Source organism: Micromesistius poutassou (assembly GCF_964030765.1).
Source record: "Micromesistius poutassou genome assembly, chromosome: 6".
NCBI classification, from domain to species: domain Eukaryota; kingdom Metazoa; phylum Chordata; class Actinopteri; order Gadiformes; family Gadidae; genus Micromesistius; species Micromesistius poutassou.
In genome coordinates this window covers 4,179,558-4,207,183 of record NC_140276.1, presented here as the reverse complement: position 1 = coordinate 4,207,183, position 27,626 = coordinate 4,179,558, and the positions used below count along the sequence as shown (strand labels likewise).

General features: G+C 50.8%; 2 protein-coding genes across 2 annotated transcripts in view; one reads left to right on the top strand and one right to left on the bottom strand.

The window, feature by feature from the left end:
* Positions 1-22,136, top strand: part of LOC311344757 (netrin receptor unc-5 homolog) — a gene marked incomplete at both ends in the record, with an annotated part of 36,794 nt that extends 14,658 nt beyond the window's left edge. Inside the window, 5 exons of the mRNA XM_084469104.1 lie at positions 5,186-5,329; positions 7,116-7,219; positions 9,005-9,185; positions 12,572-12,694; positions 21,949-22,136. Coding sequence (XP_084325230.1) covers positions 5,186-5,329; positions 7,116-7,219; positions 9,005-9,185; positions 12,572-12,694; positions 21,949-22,136 — 740 coding nt within the window. The remainder of the gene's footprint in view (positions 1-5,185; positions 5,330-7,115; positions 7,220-9,004; positions 9,186-12,571; positions 12,695-21,948) is intronic.
* A 3,129-nt stretch (positions 22,137-25,265) lies between these two features.
* LOC311344756 (PDZ and LIM domain protein 7-like) overlaps positions 25,266-27,626 on the bottom strand; it is a gene marked incomplete at its 3' end in the record, with an annotated part of 13,277 nt that continues 10,916 nt past the window's right edge. The window contains exons 7-8 of the mRNA XM_084469103.1: positions 26,152-26,264; positions 25,266-25,301 (exon numbers count right to left, since the gene is read on the bottom strand). Of these exons, the coding sequence (XP_084325229.1) occupies positions 25,266-25,301; positions 26,152-26,264 (149 nt within the window). The remainder of the gene's footprint in view (positions 25,302-26,151; positions 26,265-27,626) is intronic.

Genomic DNA, 27,626 nt, shown 5'->3' with positions numbered 1-27,626 from the left:
CACCTTTACACACAAACACACGATAACAAAGACAAACGCACATTAACTAAGACACACATGTGTGTGTGTGTCTTAGTTAATGTGCGTTTGTCTTTGTTATCGTGTGTTTGTGTGTAAAGGTGTGTTTGTCTGTGCACACACATGCACCCTGAGTCGCACCCACAGTCAAACGCAACCAAAATACAATGAGCAACCAGCTCTCTCAGTGTGTGTGCAGACGGCGCTTGTGTTTCGTTTCACACGTTTAAATTGAAATCGCATACGTGATTGACGGCCTCCTTCTGCCCCATTCAAGGAAGGAAAGAAAAGCGGTAAACACAGAACTTTCATTCAACCTACTGTACACTTTGACAACAAAGGGGGCCTTTTCGCCCGAAGGGCACTGCGCCGGTTTTCCACTATTTATTCATCTCCCCCCACTCACCTCCATCCATCTTGCCTCCTTCTCCATCCCTCCCTCATATTGACTCTGTTTCTCGCTTTTCCTTTCCTGACTTGGAGAAAGAGAGTTAGAGGGAGACACTGAAGACAGACAGACGGATGGAGGGAGGGCGTGGGAGAGAGATGGACCCTGCCACCGAATGCGCTGCAACGTGTTTGTGTGTTTGCTACACCTGCGCCCGGTGGCGTCCCCTCTCTCCGAGGTACTGTCCGCGGCCGTTGTTTCACCGTGGGCTGTGTGTGCGCCGCCCCGCTCACTACAGCTCACTACAGCTCACCCACACACTAGTGATTGACGCGGGACGCCTCCGTGCTGACGATCTCGACTCACTCACGATGACTTCTCCCTTCTTACCCGTGGGCTGAGTGGGTGAGATGGAGAGATTTCTCTACGCTTTTGTGTGTGTGTGTGTGTGTGTGTGTGTGTGTGTGTGTGTGTGTGTGTGTGTGTGTGTGTCGAGGTGTCTGTCCTTGTGTGAAGACACGCGCGCATGTGGAGGAAGAGGCCTTGCCTACAGTATGTAAGCACAGGAGCATTCCCCTCGGTGTGTGAACATACACATTTTCCTGAATTGTATTCATATTCCTATACATTAAGGCTTTGATCACTATTAACTTCTGCGCCGTCATGGTCCTCCGGGGACGTGGACCCTCCGCCCACCTGCTATTTCCTCCTCCATTTAAAAACACAGGGCTTACAACTAAGTTCAGAATTTATAGTGGTGTCAGTAATTTAATCACATGTTTAAATTTTTCACTGGGATTCATAGTGCCTGGGGACGGGCAATGATTCTTAAACGGACTGTATATCAAACTAACTGCGGGGAGATTCATGTCATGGTTTAATTATTATATAACACCCTGTAGTAACTGCAGGCTCACTATTTAGCTTTAATGGGTGAGTACATTTGCTTGTGTCTGAATGCCATCCGTCATACAATATCAGCCCTGTTTTTTTTCTCTCTTCCTTTGGAGGAGTCATTTTGGTTTGGCGGTCATATGGGTCAAGGAAGGAAGTGAGAGGTGGCTTTTTATTTGAGTCAATACGTACCGGTCGTAAGAACAGAGGTCATAGTGCCCGAACAAAGCTGGAATGTTATATGTACTCAAACAACACCAAAATTCCTAACCCTTTGGGTGAAAACAGAAAAGATGGCATTTTGCACCCCAGGCTAGCCGCTGGCTCCTTCTGTTTTCTCCATGAAGGAGACGGTGATGAGATTGTTTTGTCTCACTTATTAATTGGAGTGAAATTGGACAGTGGAGTGACTCACTCAAAGCAGGTTTACAGGTTTGTGTTGCTGACAAAGAAAACTGGTAATTATGGAGACAGGAAGAGATAAGCAAGCTGAATACAATTACCCAGGCTTCAAATTGGATGTCTTGGTATTTCTCACCTCTGGTTCCTGTTGTTCATACTTTACATCTCTCTGTGGATCGTCATTCCCCCCCGAAAAAATCTGCTATTCCTGGAAACCCTTTACCTGCTGTAACAAAATGTTTGGTTTAGTATTCCCACATCAAATCCACCGCATAATTTACATTTATATGAATGCTAATCTGCCACGGCTTCTCCCCCTACAGTTAACATTTGCAAACTAAAATAAATACATTAATAAATATGTTTATTGTTTTTATTTTAAAATCCATTTTTGGGCATTTTTTCTTTTTGATTTGTGTTTTTACTTCACCTATGTTTAACAGCAGCACACTGTTGTATTAATGCTCAGAGTGGAGCTCGTGGCTGCCTCTGCTCCAGAACTATTCACTGAGAATTGGTTCCTGTTTGTGTTATTGCATTAGCTGTTAGCTATTAGCCTGTCTCCGAAAGCCATTTGTGAAAATTGTTTTTATGAAAGTGTATCAGGAGGGATGCGTCCTCCCCCACTCTGATTTATTAAAGGTGCCAGAGAGATGTTTGAATATTATGCTAATGAGCCACTGGATGGTGATTGGTGGGTTCAGTTTTCAGGGTCGAAGACGATTGGTTACATTTTGTTGCGTCGCAGTTCTGATGTCACCACTGTCACTGATTCCGACTAACTCATTGTGCTCGGGAAACTGTCATGAGGGGAGAAAAAACCCTGTCAAACCCCGGCACCTGTCTCTGGCAGCTTTGACAAACTCTTTTCCCGCGGGACCGACCATATCGCCGTTGCCGGCTAGAATCGGGCCCCACATAGACATAAACACACCTTGCCTCGAATAGCGACTCACAAAAATACTTCTATTTGGCTTAAATTAATCCGTCATGTTTATAGAACACAACGTATACCTTCTGCCTGTTTCCTAACCACCGTTTTGGGGGATTGGGCCACTCTGAGCGGTGTGGGCGGATGTATAGATAGAGTACAGCGAGTGTCAACAAACGCTTTTGAGTAAATGTCGGCTGAAGTGCCACTCACCACTGAGACCTTAAGACACTGTGTGTGTGATTGTGCGTGCTTTATGTGTGTGTGTGTGTGTGTGTGTGTGCGCGTGTGTAGTACCTCTTACCTGTGTGTGTGTGTGTGTGTATGTGTAGTAACTCTTACTGGTGTGTGTGTGTGTGTGTGTGTGTGTGTGTGTGTGTGTGTGTGTGTGTGTAGTAACTCTTACTGGTGTGTGTTTGTGTGTGTAGTACCTTTTACCAGGGTGTGTGTGTGTGTGTGTGTCCTCTGTGTCACATGCACAGAGGTCAACGTCAGTCTCCTGAAGGCCCTGCAGCGCAGCTAACAGAAGCTAGCCCAGAGCAGCGCTCTCTAAGCTCGGCTATGAAGTCAAAGAGGATTATATTAAGGCAAGGGATCAGGTCTGATTCTTAAGCATGGCAGATGCCTCTCACGTATGTATCCTTCGTACTTAAACCGGATAGATGTTGTGTTTAAAGCGGGCGTGGGCTCGACATGTCGGGCCAAATGTTCCGGTAGACGTGGAGTGGGGGGATGTTTTAGTTCCGTATCAGTATCATAGGCAGACGCATCTGTCTGTCTGGGGATGAGCAAAGAGACGTTTTTTTTAATGGTGTTAGATGTTTATTTTCTCAGCGAAATTTGCCATACTTGATCCAAAAGATGAAAATGAAATGATAGTGTGGTAGACTCCAAACACATTAAACAAAATGGATGGCCTCATCCATTCAGTTGAAAGTCTTATTATTTAAGAGGAACATCATTGAGCCTCAAGAGCAAATAGTAACAAAAAAGATACAGACGATCCCTCAATGATTTTGTGCTGCATATGTCCTTCTTTGTATGTCTGTTTACTTTGGTGCCGGCAAGTTCAGGCAAATGCGGTTGATATAAGATGCATATTCATGGGAGGCCTTGAAGTGTTGGCGGGGAGGTTTAAAAAAAAAACAAAAAAAACAAAAAAAACACGTAATAGAATATTGTCAGTAGGTTTTCCACGTTGAACAGCACTTTAGGTTCATAAGCAGACATGTGGATCTTTGCTCTGTGTTAGATCGTCTGACATCCATCTGACATACTCATTCCCCGTTTGATTTAGCAGGGTTTAAGGGAGTGACCGAAGAAGTAAAACGCCCACATGGATGGTGCTGCTGCTGCAAAGTTCAAGTTTTCAGCATTAACTTTACTCAACAATAACAAACTAACTGACAACAACCAATGTTATATCTTTTATGTTATTTTATTATGTGTGTCTAACCCTAACCCTATATATATATGTGTGTATATATATATATATATATACTGTATGTTGGTGATAAATTGGAAACTGAAAGTATGAAATCGGTACAATTCTCCTATTGAGAAACGGGTTATCAGATTATAGTTGAATAAAAAGAGTAGTCTACTTTCACAATGAATAATCCATTGTGAAGTAGTGGAGCTTGTGAGTCACGCCTAGAAGTTACAATGAAGATTTTGTCCTCCCTGTGTGCGATGTGCAAAGGTTGCAGCACGCCGCGTGAGTTACCACCATGTGTGAGCTACCACCATGTGTGTGTGCGTGTGTGTGTGTGCCGCTGCCATGGAAACATCCCCACGCAGCGTTGCGATAAACAGATATGAAGCTATAATCTCTGGGCCGAGCGGGGTGCTATACGTCCTCAGATGCTATGCTGTGTGTGGGCACTTTTAAACAACAATGGAGACAACACAGTTATACAGTGAGTTAGGGATGAAAAACGGCGACTTTGTGTTGGGTTTAGGCAGAAGAAGGTTTTTTACTCTTTCCTCCTCCCTTCCGGGGTAACTGCTTTATCTTTCTTTGTGGAAGGTCCTCTTTAAAAGACCCTCACTTTCATCTCGGGAAAAAAAATGCCTATTTAGTGGCGGGTGGCACTGTATCGCGCAAGTATCATTTGGCTTGGAATTAATATACAGTGTGGGGGGGAAAGTGGATCTGGATGAGTCCCCTTGTTTGTAAGTGTGTTTAGTGCTTTCTTTTTACTCACCAAATGACTGTGCCTGAGACCATGGTTTTAAACTGTTGCTGTTTCGCCGGCCCCCAAATTACGACAAGCTGCTTTTGGGGGCCCCACGTGTCACTCTCCCGAGTTAACAAGCACCCTGTTTAGATTCGATTATGGTCTGCCTGCTTGATATTCCGCAGCGTGCAGAACACCACTTCTTATTTCCCGCTCCCTCTTTCTTGATCACGGCCGCCTCCTTTAAAGTGTCCATTGCACTTGTTTTTCCCCTCACATTGACAGAATTGAAACACTTAGGTGTCCCGACGGGGAACTCCTCTCTGTCTGTTTGACATTAATCGTCCTTTTTTCGTCTCTGTTTTTGTCCAGCCCTTCCCATCATGCAGGTGAAGATTGACATCACCCGGCAGCAGGTGGAGAAGGTGTTTGGCCTGGATGAGTACTGGTGCCAGTGCGTGGCGTGGAGTACCACGGGAACCCAGAAGAGCCAGAAAGCCTATATCAGGATCGCCTGTAAGTGCGGCTTCAACTCAGTACACTGTAATTATCAGCAACAACAACAGAACATTGTGTTTGTCTACTACAGCATGAATCTGTTTATTGGCGGAGGCAGATGGATATCATGACTTTTGAGGTTGAAGTCTTGGTGGCTGGCTAAAAAAGAGAAAGCGACGCCATATCATTCATAACACAGGGCTTATTATAAAGATGGTGGCGTTATGAAATCATGCTCCTGAGATGTCACTTGGGAGAGAAAAAAAAAGGACAGGGAAAGAGTAATACATCGGTTTGGACACAAAGTCAAAAAAAGAAAGTGCAGCAGTCAATTTGGGTATTCATGAGCATATTTTTCACCAGATACAGTACAGCCAGCAATGATCCCTATGATGAAAATAACTGAAATGAAGACGGGTTTGAAATTTATAGCCGCGCAGCCATCGTAAATCTGTCTTGGGAACACAGAGACACCCTTTGCTGCTGCCTCGAAATCTTTATTAGAAGAAGCCATTTTAAATCTTTTTTTTTTTTTCCCACCACTCCCTCTATTAATTCAAACATAAATATGCATTATTCCAGACAGGCCTTTATGCAGTGCTGTCTTTGAGAAGCGCCAGGCGTTTTCAAAACACACACTCATTATCCAACCTTGTTTGAGCTCAACAAAGTCAGTAAGAAGTGAGATAAGGACATGCATGTGTTTTCATTTATGAAATCACACACACGCGCACACAGCGCCGCCGCTCCCCATACGCAGAGCGCGTAGGGCCCCAAGTACCTGGGGGGGGGCCCCCAAAACCACCATTGTTATTTGGCATCGGAGGCGGAGCACCCTTTATCAGCGCAGTCTCCCCCCCCGCCCCGCCAACAATCTACGCGTAGGGCCCCCAAAAGCTTAGCAACGGCTCTGTGCGCACACACACTCTTAACAGAGAACATCTGTGACTCTGGAGGTACACGCATGAACAAATCCATTACAGCGCTCTAGGCTTCTAGGCCTTATTAAGTGTCCTCCAGTCCCGTTAGATCGCCTTCAGTGAATATCACAAAGTGTTCCACACGGTGCCGTAATGCCCCCCTTTGTATCAGCCGCCATGACACCAACATGTGTTTACGGAATACACCAGGGGCCCCGCAGACATTTCCTCGGCCACTAGATTCCCAATAATAGCATTAGTGGTTGTAGGACATACATCACACTGCTGCTACACACTAGGTCCAACCTTAAGACCTGACTCTCTTCTCCTCCAGGTTAACTCTTAACCATCATGCCTCCTATTCACTGTTGGTCTCACAGGACACGTCGCATACAAATAGCCAATTCCGGTTCATTTATAGCATTTATTTATTAACACATCATGTATGTGTAAATTCTGGACATGTACATGCCTGTCATGTGTATTATGTGTTTATTCTTTATATAGCCCATATTTGCCATGAAGGGTGGTAGTAGTAATGCCATGGCTTTAGCATGACGCCGGTGCTGCTGTGTTTACCCAGGCCAGAGGGTGTAAATAGGGCTGTAATAAGCAGCATGTTTCGGGCCATGACCCCTCTGTGACTCATTTAGCAGTCGGGAGTGTAACACGCTCCCCAAGTCAAGGCCTTACAGCTGTGGCATAAATGAAAGAAGCTGTTTTGGTTTTAAGCATGGGGTTTCACCTAACGCCCGCCAGATGTCCTGCCGGATTAGGAGTGTCCTTTCGTCTTCTCTACATAGATATGTTTGTGCTGGTATATTTTTTTCCTTATTTTGTATGTTTTTTTGTTTTTTTTCCATGACCCGTCTCCTGTGCTCCAGACCTGCGGAAGAACTTTGAAGAGGAGCCACAGGGGAAGGAGGTGACTCTGGACCAGGAGGTGTTGTTGCGATGCCATCCTCCCGAAGGGGTGCCTCCGCCCGAGGTGAGAGAGGGAGAGAAGAGTGTGTGTAGGGGGGGGGGGAGAGAGAGAGAGAGAGAGAGAGAGAGAGAGAGAGAGAGAGAGAGAGAGAGAGAGAGAGAGAGAGAGAGAGAGAGAGAGAGAGAGAGAGAGAGAGAGAGAGAGAGAGAGAGAGAGAGAGAGAGAGAGAGAGAGAGAGAGAGACACACACAAACAGAATGTACACACACTCAGGCAAAAGGTAGCCAGTTATTTATAGGTGCATGTCTCGCGTACCTTTGCCCTTCGTTCTCACATCAGACATCAAAACAAAAGGAAAAATAAATAAATAAAATGGTTTGGTCTAATGTGGACTAAAAGCCTTTAACAGGGGGGAAATACACGCACGCACCCATGCATGCACGCACATACACGGCACGGACAGATAAATGGCGCTTTTAATTATTCCCGCTTATTGATTTATTATCCTTTTTACATCGCTGAAAAGCCATACATCACATTGTCTCATCACATCATTCAGAAGGAGCTCGGAGGCTTCTTGCCTCGGCTGGCACCTCTAAAGGCCTATATATAATTAATGGCTCCATTTGCCTCACCCGCTCTCCCTCTCCCTTCTCACTTTTCACTTCCCCCTGTGCACTCTCTTTCCTTGACCACCTTCTTTCTCTTGTTGTTGTTTCGTTGTTATTAGTTGTTATTAGTTGTTATTCCTTGTCCTTCCTCTCCCATTCTCTCTCGTCTTCCTCATTCTCTCTCTCTCTCTCTCTCTCTCGCTCTCTCGCTCGCTCTCTCTCACTCTTTTCGTAGCCGCCTTTATCCTTGTTATTTATCCTCTTTCTCTTCCATCTCTCTCTCTGTAGACCCTATTCTTCCTCCTCCTCTCTCTTGCACACCCTCTACTTGTCCATACCATCCCCCTCCTCTTCCCTGCACACAGTGTGTCTCTTGGAAGAGAAAGGTGTATGCATTGCGTGGAGAGGAGAGGACGGAAGTGTCTGTATGTAGAGCAAGGTGAAGGCCGGCTGCTCCCACTGGGGTCCGCGTGATCCCTCCCGCTCCCATGCTACAAGCACACATACTCAGCACTCCAGCAGTCGCGACACAAAGCGTTAGCACACTCTTCCCCCCCCCCCGCCGCCCTCCCCCACGCCACCCCCTCCCACTCCCCACCTCCTGCAGAATACACAGTCGCAGTCGCAGGGAAAACTGCATGCAGGGACAGTGGGGCTTGGGGGACAAGGGACTAGCTGGAGAGAGCAAAACAGAGTGGACAACACAAGCATGTGAAGGTCGCCATAGGAGGCCGCGGGGTGGGGAGGGGAGGATTGTAAACAAAGTAAAGCCCAATGGCGTGAGGGCATTGCATTCACCGGCAGTAATGCAAGTTCCCGTTGAGACGGCGTCGGGTCAGGAGGTAAGAGGACAAGGCAAGCGTTGAGTGTGTAGGCAGACAAAAAGGCGCAGGCCTGTATTGTTTCCAAAGGGCAGTGCGGACCCTGACAAGCTCTGATTGTCAAATGGCCGCTCTCCTCTGCAGCTAGAGTGGTGGTTGTTCAGCTGACACGGGAGCGCGGCAGCCCCTGCACGGACAAAGCACTACAAAACCCATTCCTCAACGTGTTTGTCTGACTGTCGATTTTTCCCTGTTAAGAGTAGTGGTTTAACATCCGTCGCATCTGGGCAAAGCGCCGCAGAGAGCGAGTGACAGAGAGCGGAACGGGGCGCCTCGTGCGCAGTGGAGGTGGCGACCCACGGGGGGGGGGGGAAACACAACAATAAAAACACCCGTCACGTGCTTCGCCTCACCAGGTGGAGTGGCAGCGGAACGAGGACGTGTTGGACCCGGCCAGCGACCCCAACTTCTTCGTCACCGCCGACCACAACCTCATCATCAAGCAGGCGCGCCTGGCCGACACGGGCAACTACACGTGCGCCGCCAAGAACATCGTCGCCCGCCGCAAGAGCCCCTCGGCCACCGTGCTGGTCTATGGTAGGTGACCTTCTCGCTCGCCCACCTAGTCTCCCCTTTCCAGCGGGGGCAGGGTCTGCGGTGATGCATGTCGCCGGCGAAATAAACAAAAGGTGTAGCTGTTGGTTGGGTTTCTGTGTGTTTTGCATGTGACCTTCGGTGCATCACAATTGTCGTTCTAAAGGGATTCTGCTCGCCCCCCCCCCCCCCACCCCCCCTCGCTATCTAAATTCTCCACACTTGCTCCTTTATCTCCATTGTAGCCAGTATGTTAATGCGTGGCAAGTGAGAGAAGCCTCCTAGAAACAAGCTGGCTTAACCCGCTTCGGATGGAGGATATGTCAGCGTATCCTTCACCAGAAGCGCTTCGTAGATTTTGACGATGGGACGCACGCCCATAGAGCCTCCCTGAAGACTGTGATTGGCCGACGGTTCATAAACGGTTGCCATTGCAGCTCTACTGGCTCGTTTCCACACAGCTCCTTTCCTGGTGCTAGCCCACTTACTGAACTGCCACTTCACACCTCCACGAGGGTATAGCGCGTGAGCGTCAGGATGTAGGAAAACGTTTTTTGGAATGCACCCCTGGTGTTACCTTGTGAATCCAAGTAGTGGTGGTGGTGGTGGTGGTGGCAGGTATTGCATTGCAGAAAGTCCTCGGCGTGCCTCTCCCTTGCCAAGTTAAATGTCATAGCGCTCCTCCGCTCACTCTAATTGTCATTGCGACGTGGCACCGCTTACTGCAGACCTCTTCCATTGATGCACTAATGATTAGCTAGATAAGCACGAGGGCATTAGAAATCGCAAAAATAATGATCGCCTTCAATCAAAAAACACCACAGGTGACCCTCACACACATGTACACACACAAAGACGCAGACAAAGACACAAATCCAAACTGACACACTGCATCCACGACCGCCAAACAGCAATCAGCGATCTCTTCCCCCCCCCCCCCCCCCTCTGTAGCGACGCGAACGGGAGGCAAGGAATTGAATTAACAGCAAACTGTAAATAATGACTAGGCTTGATAAGCACACTGACCTTTATTAAAATGCGAAGGAACAGCACATTTTCTCTCTCTCCGAGGCCTCCCTGGGCACGAGTACTACTTAGGTGTGCATACATTACTGCCTGCCTTAATTCCTGGGTACATGCTTAAAAGAAACAGAGAGACCCTCACCTCGGAAGGAGTGATGAAAGCAGCGAGTGTGTGGGCTATATAGCGAAGCACGTCGAGTGAGCAGTGACCCTGGGTTGGCTGTGATTCGATTAAGGCATTTAGGTGCCCGCGAGTTGAGTGCCGTAAAAGGGCAATATTGTACTGTAATGAAATCATCTGTGGCTAAATATATGCTGTGGGCAATGGCCGTTTACTACTTAGGCTATATCACCGTTTTAACTGTGATACGGCGGCGGCGTGAGTATGGCTCAGGTGCAGGGTCGTGCATTTAGTTATGTTTTTTTTGGGATACAGTATCGTAGTCCGGAGGAAACATAATGTCATTTCTGAGGTCTTATTTTTTACGACAACAACACATCCCCTGAGCATACATAGGTGTATGTTTGGTTCGTTTGAAGTCTGGAGCTGAAATAGATAATAGATAGAAGCCGTTGGTCACCTTCTTAGTCCTGTTATTCAATTTCGATCTTGGGAGCCTAAGAAATGGTAAACAAATTGCAGGCAAGTTCAAAAGTACCTCTTTTTTTTGAAAACACACTATTCATGGCAAAATAACAAACAAATAAAACCCTTGCAGTTTTCATTTAAATAACTTGATAGTTGAATGCTCGTTCAAACACTATAACCAATATACCGTTGCTCTGTTCTTGAGGAGAAAAACAACAACAATGCTTATCTTTAGCCATCAGAAGTTCTAGGTATGGAAAATCATTATAACCTCACTTACTTATAGTGGGCTTGGGGAATAGGCGGGCAGAAATGCATTTTAACAAGGCCCGGCTGGTGACTGCACTCTGTGCTAAGAGGTAATCAGGGGCAGCATTGCCTGGCAATTTGCCTCGCTGTGGTGGGCAATCAATCGCATAGAGAGGGCAAGGAAATGATTCAGCCACGGCAATGAGAGGGCGAGAGAGAGAGACAAAGAGAGCAAGAGAGAGAGAGAGAGAGAGAGAGAAGGAGGGAGAGAGGGAGGGGATGAGAGAGAGAGAGATAGAGAGAAAGAGAATGGAGAGAGAAGGAGGGAGAGAGGGAGGGAGAGAAAGAGGGGGGGGAGAGAGAGGGGGAGAGATGGAGAGATTGAGACAAACAGAGAGAGAGAGAGAGAGAGGAGGGAGAGAGGGAGAGAGAGAGGGGATGAGAGAGAGAGAGGGGAGAGATGAGAGAGAGAAAGAGAATGGGAGAGAGAAGGAGGGAGAGAGGAAGGGAGAGAAAGAGGGGGGGAGAGAGAGAGAGAGAATGGGAGCGGAAGAAGAGAGAGAATGATAGAGGAAGAACAAGGGAGCAAGGCACACCACTGGTTCCAGTCTACACTTGGAGTACCCCTCTGCGGCTCGGGCAGGTGCTGGTGAATACAGGAAGGAGTTGATTAGAACTTGCTAGATTTGATGCAATCACCCGCCATGATCAAGTTGTACAACACCAATTATGTCCCGATGGCTGGCACGGGTTCAAGGCAAAAGTGCTCTGCCCTGCGAGGGGCTATTCAGTTCAGCGTGAGGCTGTTATAACCGGAACTCAGTTTGAGCTGCATTGCCTTTTACTGTCAACCCTATGCGGGAATTGAATGTTACTGCATGTTCCCTGCTCTATCATTTCAGGAGCACTTAAAGAGAGAGAGACAGGAATGAAATGTGAATGACTTTGTGTTCGCAGTGGTTTTCGTTGTGTAGGGGACACGACTTGTATAGCTCTAATTGCTGTGTACCTTTTGAAAGCTTTGTTATTCAAGAAAAGCACACGCTCGGGCTGATGACAAAGTGGCTCCATGCATGTTCCTCCCCTGACCGAGTCCTTTCACTGCTAGCGCACTGTCTCGACAGGGGGGCTCAGACATTTGCCATTAACATGCTGAGTTGCAACATGTCGGGTGGTCATGTAATGTCCAGAGCCTTGTTATGAAGCCAGCGGTTGCGGGTCATGGAGCCCAGGAAGCCCCTCCGCATGGGTCTGCCTCTTAAGCCACCTAGCCAGGCCAGTGCAACAACGCGCTGGTCCACCTCTGCACGACTCTTCTCCTTTGGTGCATGTCAGGTAATCCTGGCTGCTCTTTCCCCCACTCATCACCCTCCCTCCCTCCCTCCCTCCCTCCCTCCCTCCCTCCCTCCATCCTTCTCCTTTCCGCATCCCTTCTATCCCCCACACCACCACCCCCCCCCCCCACTACCCCGATGCGGGCCGGACAGTCAACGGCGCTGGTCACGTGGACGACGTGGTCGTCCTGCAGTGCCGTGTGTGGGCGGGGCTGCAGAAGAGGAGTCGCAGCTGCACCAATCCACGCCGCTGAACGGAGGCACGTCCTGCGAGGGGCAGAACGTCCAGAAAAGTGCCTGCGTGGCCACCTGTCCAGGTAACAGCCCGACCGGGGCGCCACCCGCTGCAACGTTACCGTACCGTACCCGTACGCCGTAGCGCTTTCTTGGCTTCCAGTGGCTTCTTCTTTTTGCCGCTTTGTCTGCATCTCGCGGCGGACAACCGCCGTCCAATGTTTGATTCATTGTTTTTGTATCGTTTTGGCTGCTGCGTTTTTTTGCATCTGTTGCGTAGAGGTGGTTTTTGTGTGTTTGGTGTGCATCTGTGGTTTCCCCCCTACGATTCCAGTACACCATTTTGGTTCATTTTTTCTTTTTTTTTGCTGATGTACACGCCTTTGCCCGCTGCACTGTAAGACTGCGAGCCATCGCCGTTCTCCCCCGCATCTCCTCAGGCAGACGTGGTCCGAACCGCTGCACTGAATCCAAGCACCCTAATACGTCTGTGATGGTCTGGGGCTCGACCCATGTAGTAAATTTGTGGGCGATAAAAAAAAAAAAAAAAAGCTGAATTGCAGCAGCAGCAGCCTGTGAGCTATGTTTACGTGTTAGGAGTTAAGGCGCGTTTGATTTGCCTGCCTGCTCCTCCCCTGTGGGGGTGTGTTGGCGAGGCAGAGAGCGTCATGGCTGATGCTGAGCACTTCATATCGATCCCTGGCAGTCTGAAATGGAAGTTAGGCTCGCTTCATTTGCAGGGGCCCGGTTTGGACCCCCTTGACAGAGGGGAGAGAGAGAGCTGACAGAGAAACGAGAAGGGGGGAGAGAGAGAGAGAGAGAGAGGGAGGGAGAGAGAGAAAAAACAAAGGCAAACAATACAAAATAAAGACAGGGATGAAATAACACCGCCTAAGAGGCAGCCCAGCGGAAAGACCAAGAGGAGAGAAAAATAACCAAAGTTAAAAGTATCTCGAAAAACATTACAGAGGGGGCTGCGGACTGTTTGCACAACCAGTGTGTGTGCCAGTGCCGCGGGCGGTTGGATGTGTTTGGTGGGCATTGCATGCGTAATGCAGTCGTGCTGACCGCAGGAGAAATCGCTCTCTTACGCTCAGTAAATGGCAGGAGGAGGGGAACCCAACACCTTTGGCACCGGGGGCCGCTCCTGCCTGTCCAGAGCGGAGGTTATCTCCTGCACAGCCCAGCCCGGGGTGTCCGCTTACACATCTCCCATGTAAAGACATCACTCGCCGCCACTCGCCGGTATAAGTAACAACCCCCCCCCCCCCGCCCCACCCCCCTCTCTCTCTCTCTGCAAGACAATAAGATGTGCGTGCGTGTGCGTGCGCGTGCGTGTGTGTGTGTGTGTGTGGTGCGTGGCTGGCTGGCCACGCCGCCAGGAGTCAATTCCGGGGATTTGGATTTATCAACCCCGGAGCAATGGGCAATGAAATTATTAAGGGGTGCCCAGGGACGCCCCGGCCCGGCTCGCTGGAGGGAGCGCCCACTGCAGGCTCCGACCTCCAGCAGCAGCTTATAGAGATGAATGTCAGCGTAGAGGCCGCCCCCACCGCCCCACCGCCCCACCGCCCCACCCCCCCACCATCCCCACTCCTACTACCTAGCCCACCTCACTACCCACCCGCCCCTCCCCTCTCCCAAGGGGTGGGTTTGTAATTTCAGCCCTTGGTGTGCTGCGACGGAGATTGCACGGGGGCCCTGTGAGCCCGGGGAACGGGGACCGGGGACCGGGGATGGGAACGGATCGGGGAGGGGTGGGGGGGCCCTTTGCTTCCCACCCTGGTTCCGTTGTTTGGACGAGAGCTCTGGCCGGCGTGTGGCGTGGCATCGGGGCCGTCTCACGCGTCTCGTCCGTCCGTCCGTCCGTCCGTCCCCATCGCCGTCCCGTCCTTTTGTTAGGTAACAGAAGGCACTCCCTCCGCCCCGCACCCCCCCCACACCTTTTCTCCGTCACCTGTTCTTTTTTTGTCACCTTGTGACAGCCCACAGGTCTGCAGAGACAGCTCCAGCTGTCTCGCCTGACGGGAGAGAGAGAGAGTCGCTGTCAGAAGACTGCGGTCCCCACCGTCCCACCCTTCACCCTTCCCCCTTCCCCCTTCCCCCCCCCCTCCTAGGATGGGGCTGTTGTCTCTAATCAGTAGCGGCACCGCGGCCGGGGGCCTGCCCTCACCGGAACACCGCCGGAGACATCCCCCGCCCTCATCAACCCCCCCCATCCCCCGCTCCCACCCCTAACCCTTCTCCCACACACCCGCCCCGCTAAGATGAAGCGACCGTTCCTTTCCATTCTGCTTTCCTTCATTTGTCATGTGCCGCGGCCACAGAGCCAGCCACCCCCCCCCCCCCCCCCGCCCCCCCCCACCCACCCCTGCGCCCTGCATGCTCCATATTCAGCACACGACTAATATGGGAGCGTATGAATCGTGATGATCCGGATGGATGAATGCAAGCGTGGATCAGTTGGTGGAGGTGGTGGTGGCAGGGGGGGGGGGCGTGGGCGGGGGTGGCTGTGTCTGTCACGCGGGACTCATGTGAAAGCGAGCCCCCCCCCCCCCCCCCCCCCCCCCGGCCCACAGCGGTCTCACGTATGCAGGTCTGTGCAGACTCGGAGCTAACTTTAATTAGTGTTGGCGCGTAGGCCTGCACTTCCTTTTTCATTTGGGGCAGGGGGGGGGGGTGCAGACAGTGATTTCAGACCATTACGTGGAGAGAGCAGAGACATGGGGGAGAAGCTTAAGAGCAGAATGAGGTACACAGTGGGAAAGGGGGGGGGGGGGTGTACTGTAAGAGTGCGGATGGATCATGTTATTCACTGAGACTCATCTGACATGGATTTCGGAGGTTGTCGTCTTTTTTGTTTTGCAGGTTCCACTTGTCGAGGTGCTCCGTCTTCTGTTTTGTTATTCCGTCGGCGCTGATGCTTTTTTTTTTTTTTTTTTCAGCTCCACAATTAAATGCAGGTCTGGTTTTCCAGAGCTAATTTTTCCAGATTCTTTGTTGATCTTTATTTAGCCATCGCAGAGTCTAGCTGTTTTTCGGAGCTCTGATCTTTTGTGAAAGAGGTTACGGCCGAGGAGATAACAGGAGATGCAGAATCTCATTAATACCTTGGTTGCCGGCTGTGTCGGTTTTGGTCAAAAACACATCGACGTCTTCTCAGATTTGCCCTCTCCAGCCTTCAGGGAGCCGGAGACACTGTCTCACGGAGTGGAAAAAAAAAAATGGAAGTGGAAACAAATACATTTCGATTCGGAACGTCAAACAAACCAAGACATCGCCCGATGAATCGTCTCATCTCTGTTCGTACATTTCTCTGCTCCTCTAGCTCGGCAGCACACCAGCTACAGCCAACGCTCATTACCGAGGTGGCCATTACAGTTCATCCCAACTAGTAAGCCAACCGTTTTCACAGAGTGATGTTCCTTCCAACAGGACAGAAAGTGATCATTTGCGCAGCATATTTAGTCTTTGAAGTGTTTAATGAGTGAGGTGTGGACCGTCTGCTGCAGGAGGGGCAGGGCGTCCGTGGAGATGACGGCGGAGGAGCAGAGTGACGCTAAAGGCCCTGGGCCCGTTCTGCAGCACAGTATACTGTCTGTCACACTCTCTCCTCTCGTCTCTCTCCTCCCCCGAGCCCCTCTCTCTTTATATGTTTCTGACTCTTTCCCCTCTCTTTGTGCCCTTTTTGTCTCTCCTCAGTTATTTATTTCTTTCTCTTTTGCGCCCTCTATCTCTCTGAATCTCTCTCGCTCTCTGACACTGTCCCCCTCTTTCTCTCTTTCTATCTCTCTCCCTTTGTGTTCTCTTTGTGTCTTCTCTGTGTCTCTCTATCGCTCTCTTATTCTCTCTATCTATCTCAGACCCCCTCCTCTCTCTCTCTCTCTCTCTCTCTCTCTCTCTCTCTCTCTCTCTCTCTCTCTCTCTCTCTCTCTCTCTCTCTCTGTGCCCTCTTGTCTTCGCTCTGACTGTTCCCGGAAACATCCCCTATAATGAACGGCCCTGCCCCCCTCTCCCTGTCTGTTCATTGACTTCACCGCTGCATTGACTTGTGGTCAGGGCCAGGCAGGGTGTAGTCTTGATAAAATGTCAGACAGGGCAAATGTTCGGCTCACACCAGCCGTTACCGCGAAAGAGGCGCAGGGCAATTCGAGCCGGAGAGGAAGCATGTCCTCATGTATTAATGCTATTTGTGAGGTTCGCATTTTATTTATAGATTTTCTTTGTTGAACAACATGACACCTGCGCACGCCTATGACTGCACACCGCCGCATTGTCTCTAAAAAGAGAGAGCCAAACTTGAATAATTTAAGACGTGTACTCAACCCCTAGGCTGGCCGGGGGAAGTGGCATAGCGGGAGGAGAAATAACATAACAGACTGGAACAAGGGCCAGGGGTGGGGGGGGGGGGGGGGGGGCTGCTTGTCTAGGCTTATGTGTGAACGGCGCGTGTTGGGGTTCTTCCTAAGAAAACGCACATTAACTCTGGTAAAGTGTCAGTGAACCCACTGTTTCAACTGCAATTTCGAACGCTTGTGTGTGGAGTTTGTGTAAGGAGAGGGGCGTGTTACGATCCGCGGCAACGCGCGTGTGATGTGCGTGAGCGTTACAGTCAGCCACATTGGATATATGAAACGTTGCCACACACCGTAGCGGTGTACTATACGCGTCCGGGAGGCAATAACCCTCTCCCCGAAAGCAATCAGCAAAATCAACAGCATCTCCAGCAGGAGCTCCACACATCCGCACATACCGTGGCGTTATAGATACGTGTCCAGGATGCCTAACCCGCTCCAGGACGCCGCAGTCCACCACCGCCACCCAGGCAGAGCTCCGCACATCCTCCCACAAAGTGTCCCTCGGTCGTGGCTTTCGACGAGCACACAAACAGGCACCTGCGCCTCCATCGCTCACAGGCCGCGTTACCTGTGTCGGGGTGCAGAGTGTTTTGGGGAGACCGGCTCTCTTGAAGGGGTGCTCTACCCTTGACTGGTTGATCTCTTCCCCCCCCCTGTAGGGGAGTACTCTACCTTTGTATGATTGAGCTCTTCCTCTTGTCAGGGGTACTCTACCCTAATACGGATGAGTGCTTCCTCTTGTCAGGGGTACTCTACCCTAATACTGTTGAGTGGCTGCTCTTGTAGTGGGGGCCGCCGGCTAATTCTCCCAGGTCAGTGTTTCTGTGAAAGGCCATTATTGCGGCGAGCAGCATCGACCGCGCGCCACCCGCGCGCCCACAGGACAGTGGGAGTGGAGACGGGGGCCCGCTGACATCCGACATAATTGTCCACCTCCCCCTCGCTAACTCCTCTCGGGAGGAGTCTGGAGTCCCCCCCCCCCCCCCCCCCCCGCGGGGGTCCAATGATCTCGGAGCCTGTGTCTGTCGGCCCGGGCCCCATTGTCAAGTGTGAACAGCGAAGGCTTTTTTTTTTTTTTTTTGTCGAAATGGGGCTCCCCGCCATAAGGAGCGGCGGGGGGGCCTCTTTTCTTCTCCTCTTGTCAACATGTCCAAATAGTCGCGCGGCGCTGCGCTATTGTGGCCCCCCCCCCCCCCCCCGGGACCCCGGCTCTAACCCTCAGCCCGTTGCGAGGCCTGATTGAAAATCTGAAATGGACGGCGGCGACAGCCACTCTTTAGCACGGGGGGGGTTTTGTTAAGGAGCCGCGGTGGGCAACGACAGCCTTCAGTCCATTTCTATTCCTCCTGCCCCTGCACGCCTGTGACTCCACGTGGCGGAGGAATAAGGAGGAAAGCGAGTGGTTTTTCGTTATCGGGCCTTTCGAATTTTTGACAAGAGGGAGAAATATTTTTTTTTAAATAGCCCCGACGGGCTATTGATTGACTTTGATTCGTCCAAGGTGAAACAAGGAGGATGTGTGTGTGTTTGTATTGGTGTCGGAGCTCCTCCTCTGATCATGCGTTAAGCCCGACATCACAGAGGGAGTCCATCAAACGCTTGCTTCTGCAAGTACAGCTAACATCAGTCGTCTGGCTTTTAGGTTCCTTTTTCTTTTTTTCTGTTCCATCTGCTCTGCATAACAGCGGGCCCTATCTTGTTTTTCCCTCACCCCGCAGCCCTCCACCGCCCCCCCCCCCCCCCCCCCCCGTTTGTCTCGTCCGCCAGCAATGCAATTTGCTCGGCCATTAGTCTTGCGTTGAGTAAGGAGGAGTTGAATTCATCACCTCGTACCGGGCAGATGTTGATCGGGTCTCTCTCTTTATTTTCCAAGCGGTGTGGGTAAACCGAGGGGGGCACATAACATATTCATTACGATGTAATTCTGTATTCAATCATACTCATCCGCAGCCCAGATAATAAGCCCACTGGTCCAGGGATAAGTCCACTCAATGCCAAACAAGGACAATTATCTGATTGGTGCTGAACCCGCTGCCAAATACAACTGACTGCAGAGACCCCAGCTGGGTCACTGCACGTTGTGTTTGTGGATTTTGTGTGTGTGTGTGTGTGTGTGTGTGTGTGTGTGTGTGTCATTTAAGTGTCAATGACATGAGGTTCGGTGTCAAGCACCGAACCTGGGGCGACAGAGCCTTCTCTGTTGCTGCCCCCTCCCTCTGGAACTCTCTCCCCACACAAATCCGCGACTGCACCGACCTCTCAAATTTCAAATCTCTGACAAAAACTCACCTTTTTAAAATTGCTTTTAATGTTTAGCTTAGTCTAATGTGTTTTTAGTGTTTTCTTTTTTTTTTACCATTTGATGTTGTTTTTACTGCTTTTATGATGTATTGTAAAGTGTCTTTGAGTATTTAGAAAAGCGCTTTAAATAAAATGTATTATTATTATTATTATTATTATTAAGCACATGAACGCACACACCCATGCCTACCTGCATCTCAAACGCTAACAAACATTAACAAACACACAGACAAACACACACACGCGCACACGCACAAGCACACAGATCAGCTGATTGCAGAGCAGACACATCTGTATGCCGCTATAGGACTGAGCTGTTATTTACACACACATACACTCTAACACACACACACACACACACACACACACACACACACACACGCATACAAGTTCTCACCTGTAGCATACCATACAGTGTTATTCTCTTTTTAATGTTCTCCGTGGCTGTTCAGCCCCTCTGAGGGGCTATCTCTGGAAACCAATAACATCATTATTCGCTTCCACTATAGTATAATGGCCGTCGCACTTTGAATAATAGCGGGCTGTGGCGCCCATGTTTTATTAACTAGAGCCGGGGCATAGCGTTGGGTCAGATCCCTGCTCCTGAGGGTCACACCCCGCCCCCCACCTCTGACCGGCTACATTAATGAGCTCCATCGCTCCCACACTATAGGTCAACCCTGTGTGTGTGTGTGTGTGTGTGTGTGTGTGTGTGTGTGTGTGTGTGTGTGTGTGTGTGTGTGTGTGTGTGTGTGTGTGTGTGTGTGTGTGTGTGTGTGTGTGTGTGTGTGTGTGTGCGCCTCTATATTAGCAGGCGGGGGGGGCATGAGGAAATGTATATCTGTGTGGATGTGCAATGCATCTGTTGGAGTGTGTGTGAGCGTGGGTGGGTTGGTGTTAGGGGTAGGGGTGGGGTTATTTCGTGAGATTGTCATCTGATTACCTCCACATTTTCATTTGGGAGAGAGAGAGTAAGAAAGAGAGGGAAGAGAGATAGAAAGAGAGTAAGAGATAGAGCAAGAGAGAGAGTGAGTGCAAAAGAGAGCATGTGCGAGACAGGTAGAGATAGTGAAGGAGAGAGAGAGATAGTGAGAGAGAGGGAGAGAGATGGAGTGAGGGAGAGGGAGAGAGAGAGTGAGGGAGAGATGGAGTGAGAGATGGAGTGAGTGCAAGGGAGAGAGACAGAGAGAGAGAGGGAGCGCGTAAGAGATAGAGCGTGTAAGAGAGAGAGAGAGAGAGAGAGAGGTAAAGAGAGCGAGATAGAGAGAATGGAGGTCTTTCCCATGAGAGCTCATTACTGCTCCTTTTCCCATTAGCCCTGTAGTCACCTTCCCCAGGCCCTCCGCTGTGTCACCCTCAATATCACTCCCGGCCACCTCGGCCTCCATCCCCGGTCGCAACGCCAAATTACCTGAACCTTTTGCAAAATGGCCTCTCTCCGGCTCTGCGTGAGCTAAAGTGGCTGATATATGTTGTAGCCCGGGTAACCTCACAACCATAGCTAACCTTTTTCCCCGGGCTTGATTCTGTTTGCTCGCCGATGGCCGCGTGTGTGTTCACATTCGTGCCTCTCTGGGTTTCTGTGTGGATACCCGGGCCCGGGGGAGACGATATAATGCATGTATATTTATACGTGTATGTATATATTTAGGATAGATATACTATGCTGTGCTCACTGCAACCCATCCGCAATGCAAAGTCAGCTGCTGTGAAAGCAGAACATGATGGGCCGCAATTCACTTTTCTCTTTAGCATTGAATGAATGGTACACATTTATGTCAGTGTATATTTTAACTGTGTGTGTGTGTGTGTGTGTGTGTGTGTGTGTGTGTGTGTGTGCCCTTTTGTTTTTGTGCATGCTCTTGTTATTTTGTGTGTGTGTGTGTGCCCTTTTGTGTTTGTGCATGCCATTGTGTTTTTCACGTATGTGTGTGTGCGGGTAAATGTGTGATTGTTTGTGTGCACACATATAGACAGACAAACACACACACACACACACACAGACACAGACACGTACATGCTGTGTCATGCAACAGGGAGCAGATTTCCCTTGGGCCAAATATCTAGCCCTGTGCAGAAGAAGTGTGCAGACAGCTGGGCTTGTGCGTGCGTGCGTGCGTGCGTGTGCGTGCGTGTGTGTGTGTGTGTGTGTGTGCGCACATGGCGCGGGCACCCAAGTCAGCAGCCACATACTGTGGCGTTTCGGCTCCATTGAATAACCCATCTGATTTCTATGATGGCGGGAGAGCCAACAATGAAAGAGCCTCACTGCAGACAATCTGTCCGTGCCTTTGGTTTCCCGGCGTGCTCTGTGGGTTTGTGTACGTGCTCTCGTGGATTTGCATGTCTTCTTTAGTTTCCCCCCACAGGTTCCAATTTTAGGCAAGATGGATTTGCACAGGATGGCAACTCATGCTTGACGCTGTTCGCCCCCATGCAAATACCCCGGCCTGCTCTTAAATTACTGTTGCATCTGGACCTTTGATGGAGTTACATATGAGTAGCAAAGTCTGCTTGCCATGTTTCCAATCAGCAGGCCTTGTTTGCCTGCGTGTATTTGCATGGGTGTATGGTATAGTGTGTGTTTGTGTGTGTGTGTGTGTGTGTGTCTATGAGTGTGTTTGCATGTGGGCTGCTCCTCTTACCAACCCCGCGCTTTCCGTCCTCTGTGGTTCCAGTAGACGGAGGCTGGAGTGAGTGGAGCAAGTGGTCGTCGTGCGGGGCCGACTGCGCCATGTGGCGGAGCCGGGAGTGCACCCAGCCCGCCCCTAGCACCGGGGGCAAGGACTGCCAGGGGGTGGACCTCCAGTCCCTCAACTGCACCAGCCAGGAGTGTCCACAGAGTGAGTTCCCTTCTATCCACTGAGCGCAACTCCAACCCCTCAGCACTGAGCATTTCTATGCTGTTAATGTTGGATTGTAGCACATTCACGTGGAACTGTTAAATGGCATTGAATATTGGATGATTATCCACACCATTTGAATGATATTGACTAATCAGGATCTATTTATAGGATCTATTAACAGGATATATTAACAGGATCTATTAACGTGAGCTATTAATAGGAGCTATTAACAGTATTAACAGTATAGATTAAAAGGATCTATTATCAGGATATATTACCTGGATCTATTAACAGGATCTATTAACAGGATCTATTATCAGGATCTATTAACAGAATTGAATAACTGCCACCACCTGTTAATAGATGCAGTTGATAGGAAACACAATGGATGAAATCTCCTCCCTTTTGTTCGGATTAGAACCATAACCTTCGGGCAGATTGAGGTCTCGCCACACGCTAAGGTCAAACCAGCGGCGCAGGAAGCGGCCGCGCCTCACGCCTGCCAAGTCGACGTGGCTTCCTCTTTCTTCTTTGTTCTCTTCCTCTCTTCCCCCCCCCCCCCCCGTGTGCACAGCTTATCACTTCCATGTACGCGGCGCTTGATGTAGTTCCGACTGTACGCCCCGCCCCCCCCCCCCCCCCCCCCACAACCATGTGTGAGTTAGACAACCGCAACCACCGGCCGCCGCCATCTGCCGTTGGCAGCGTCCTCGCCACGCGGCCACACGGCGATGGGATTAGCTCGGGCGGGGCGGAGCCTAAGTATCGCCGCGGCCCCCGACGGGCATCAAATGGACCCCCTCCCGTCGCTCTGTACGGAGATCAAAGATGGGGATAACGTCCCCCCCCGCCAGTGGGGGATTGGTGCTTCCTCGGGTGGCTGGGGGGAGGAGACGGTATTAATAGTTTCCCGTTCTTGGCCTATTTGCATGGTAAGCAGCGCGTTGACTCTGGGCGGGGAGGGGCGGGGCGTCGCCGCGAGACGCCGCGGGGGCCACCGAGTTAATAAAGTGAATTAGGAATAATCACCGCTGATTGATATCGTTGGATATGAGTCGTGCGATGTGGGAGGTGTCGACTCGGGACTCGGGGTTTTGTTTGCTCGTCTGTAAACATATGGCGGGCGTCGGTACAGTGTGTCCGCGTAATGTCTCGTTATGCAAATGCCCGTTAAGGCGTGGGTTCGTGTGGTGTGTGTGTGCGTGTGTGTGTGGGTGTGTGGGTGTGATTTTGTGCGTTCAGTGTGTGTGTTTGATTCTCTATCTGGCTGTGATCAAAGGTCATCAACTCCTTCTCCTCCCTGATGAGGCAAGTCGTATGAATCAAATAAGGCGTCATACCCATATTCACACACACGCACACACACACACACACACGTACACACACACACACACACACACACACACTCACACCCCGAGCACACAAAGTCACTCCAAATATAAACTGACAAAGCAGAGCAGAATGCTGCCCACTAAAGAACGTTCCTCCCAATCTGTTCCACCGCAGATGTGTTCCAACAGACAAGCGCTCGGCAGAAACTATCAGAATAAGCACGGGAGGCGGGGGGGGGGGGGGGGGGGGGAGAGGATGCTTTTGGCTTGTCAGCAACTCACACGCTCCAACCATGTCTGCAGGCTATTAGGAGGAGCGACGGAGGGGAAGAAACGTCCTTCACCGGGGGAAACAAAAGGTATCATCCCGTGGCCGGCTCTGCGTCGACGCGAAAAAGGAGTCAGTTGGGGCGGAGGGGGGGGGGGGGGGGGAGTTCTTCACGTCTTTCGTGTTTTTCGTGTGTCTTCTGTCGGAGCACCTAACCGCAAAGAAAATGCTCTAATCTTCCTCATTAGGCGGGCACGCCTGTTGTTCTTTTTTGAGGGGGTGGGGGGGGGGGGGGGGGCGGGGCGAGGGGATCGCTCACACGCTCGTCGGGAAAACATCTGCGCCGGTGAGCGTAGCGTTACGGCGGCAGCAGTGGAAACACAAACACGCTCGGCCCGCGCTGCGGTATCGTTTTCACGAGGCCTGGGATAAAAAAAACAATGCGAAACAATAAAAGGCACTCGGACCGCGCACAATGAGGCCTCGCACTGGGACTCGGTGCATGGGAATTAATATGTCGGTTGGCGCCACGCCAGCAGCGAGATGGAAGCCAGGTGTCAGAGGGCACAGAGAGGATGGTGACGGCCAACGCCAAAAAAAAAAAAAAAGAATAACAACCCGTGTTTACCCAACGGCCTCGAATTAAAACGACACCGGAACAATAATTTGGCTTAATTTGTGGTAATAGGGATAATGAGCCTTTATTTGCGGCCACTTCTTGATTTGTTTGGGGGGAGGGAGGGTGGGGGGGGGGGGGATTAACAATGAGGGCACTCTGTATAAATACCCTCTTAGATAATTAATCTGTCATAGGTCTGGTGTTCGTTGTGTGTCCTGTGTAGATTTTGTGAAGCTAATTCCGTGGCTAAATGTGGCCGACTATTTAGCTCATGGATTTTTTTTTTGTTGCCCATGTGGCCTCTCCGGTTGGCGCCGGGGCGGACTGTGTGAGAGCCTTCATCCCGGGCCATATTTCACCGCGGCGTGCAGAGGGACGGAACGACTGTATTGTGGCGATAGCAACGGCCACGTTGGCTTTGAGAGTTTTAGTAGCCATATTTCCCTGACCCTAAGAACTCCCGTGTTATTCATCTCGGCGCGAGTGACTGCGACTGGCCATGGGATGAAATATATTCTGAGCTCGCTCTTGATAAATAACCCAGGGGGAGAGGCGCAGGAGGCTGCAAAGCGTTTTTATTTATCAACGCAGGAGGGAGGAGAGGAAAGGGCGGTAGGTATGGCAGCTGGAGGACTATCAGCCGGCCGGGTGGGGCCGGTTATTTGGCCAGACTGCAAAAAAGGCGACGAGGCCTGTGAAAACTTCTAAACCGAAAACGTCCACGAGGGGGAGGAGCGGCGACGGTCCGTACATGTCAATCTCACAGTGTATGGAGAGACACCTCCCCCTCTGACCACTGTGGCCTGAGGCGAGGCCCCCCCCCCCCCCCCAACTTCAACCGAAAGGCACCGAGACGGGGGGAGGGATGGAGGGAGGGGGGGAGGGGGAGACGGTGAAGATTGTCCCGGGGTCAGGCCCAAGAGCACGGGCGTCAGAGCCAGAGTTTATCTTCAAGAATCCTGTCAATCTGGGGAGAGAGGTCACACGGAGAGAGGGGACAATCAAAAGTTCTTTGGCTGCCAATTATCTCAAGAGAGACAGATGGAAGCGAGCGCGAGACTCAAAGAGAAAAAGGCTCAGAGAGAAAGGAGCGTCTCGGAGAAAGAAAGAGATAAAGGAGGTAAAGGATTGGAAGCATCAGAGGGGGAAATAAGGAAGAAGAGTGCGTCGGTCCAATTTGGAAAGAAAAAGAAAAAAAGAAGAGAAAAATCTGATTAGCCGTGTCAATTAAAGTGTGATGGGCGTCCGCAGAATGATTGGCTCTCGTGAAAATCGATGTGGGCGCAGGAGGAGTTCCGTCGCTGGGCCGGTCAGGGGCTGTAGTTAGCGGCGCGGGGTCGTTCTGCTTCACACCTAGCGGGTCAGATAAAGACCCCACTCAGCGATCCTCCGATAAGCTCCAAAATGGAACGGACACAACAAACCTGGAGTGACAGTCAAAGAAACTTTAAAGATAAAAATGTACTCGGGAAGAAAAGCGCAAAGAACAAACAAATGTCGTGGACCTTAGAACGTGTGTGCGCGTGTGTGCGTGCATGCATTTGTATGTGGGCGCGCGCACATATATGCGTCTCTATGGTCGCCTGTGTGTTATGGCGAGGGAGGTATTCAGAAAGAGAGAGCGGTCTGTTGACGGTCAGCATTGTGGATGGTGTCGGGACTAGAGAGACACCGGTAGGCTGGGCGGGGTCTCCCATGTGGAGGTCATGCTCCACATGCGCCCTCACGTTGCCCGCGGAGAACGCACATCAAGCGCCAGATTCGCGGCCGTGGATCCATCCAATCCGGGGGGGGGGGTGCCCTCGTTTCCTGTCTACCTGCTCTGGGCTGTTGTTGTTCTTCCTCCGTCTCGAGCCAAAGAGCAAATCACCGCAGTCGGCGTCGGTGGGAGGACGAGCAGCGCTGCTGCCGCCGCTCTGGCCTCGAGCCCCTCGCATACAGTCGGACCAGAGGAGGAGCGGCACGAAAAAAACAGCTGCCTGGGAGTCTGCTGTGAGTGGTTTAGAAGCGGCAAGGACGGTCCTCCGTCAAGCACGTCTATCCACCATCCCTAGCCGCCATCCCCGGATGCATGTGGAGGAGGAGGAGGAAATAAACAGCACAGCGACGGCGGCGGGAACCTGCCATGCGCCATAAGGCGCTTCATAAGCATAAAGATCCTCTCGCACATAAATATCACAGGCTGCATCTGCAGCCAGCCAACCATCCAGTCATTCGCAATTGATTACATGTGGAGCACCGTGGCGTTGTGAAGGTCCTGCTAAGCGCCTGCCGGCCCCCTTATCCCGCTCCTTGAGGTATCAGATGGTACTGAGATAATCACCCGTGAAATAGATTCTGGCATTTCCTTTTTAAGAGCTGCTGTATGTGAGGCGCGTTTTGTCCACCTAAATGGATTTCTCAAAGGGAAGGAATGGGGCAAAACAGACAGCAAGGATAAATGGTCCAAAAAAAAGGGGGATTGAGATGAGGGGCGCGAGAGATAGACGTTTCTTTTCTCCCTTTCTTCTCCCTCGCACAACCGCGGCGCTTCAGCTAATTAAAGTGTGCTACTCCAAAGTCACAGATTTATTAACACCAATTAAAACCAGTCAAGATGGTGTTTCCGAGGTAAGACACCGCTATTCTATTGCAGCAACAGGATTTTCACAGTGGCAGAACCTCTTTTAATAGAAAAAGCCAGTGTACGGCCAAATTAATTTCAATTTCGGCACAGAACGCACAAAACTTTGGCAGGGGTGCGGAACATTTGCTGGAAGGGATCAGATCATCCCCGAAACACAGAGTGTGCCTTCCAGCAATACGGCATGTGGTATTGTACATCAGCATATCTACGCACACAACCGACCGGCAGTCGCTAAACCGTTAGCCTAGCTGGCTAGCGTACGCTGGCACACATGCATGGTGTGTGGATGTGTTCTTGGGTGACAGCCCTGCCGATACGCCCCCGCGGCTCCAGGACAATGGCCCTCCACCGAGTCCCTGAGAGCTGTCTCCACCTCCATCACCACATTCCTCCAGTCCACGGTGACAAGCGTAGCAAATCCCATTCTCCTGCATTATACACGCAGATATGCTCACGCACACACACACACACACGCATGCACGCACGCACACACACACACTCTCAATGCAAATGCACCATCACACAGTTATGCACACACACACACACACACACATACAGGCAAACGTACCAACCCACACCGTCATGCACACACACCCACGGACACACTCAAAAGCGAATGCAACAGCACACAGTCATGCACACACACACACACACACATAGGGAAAT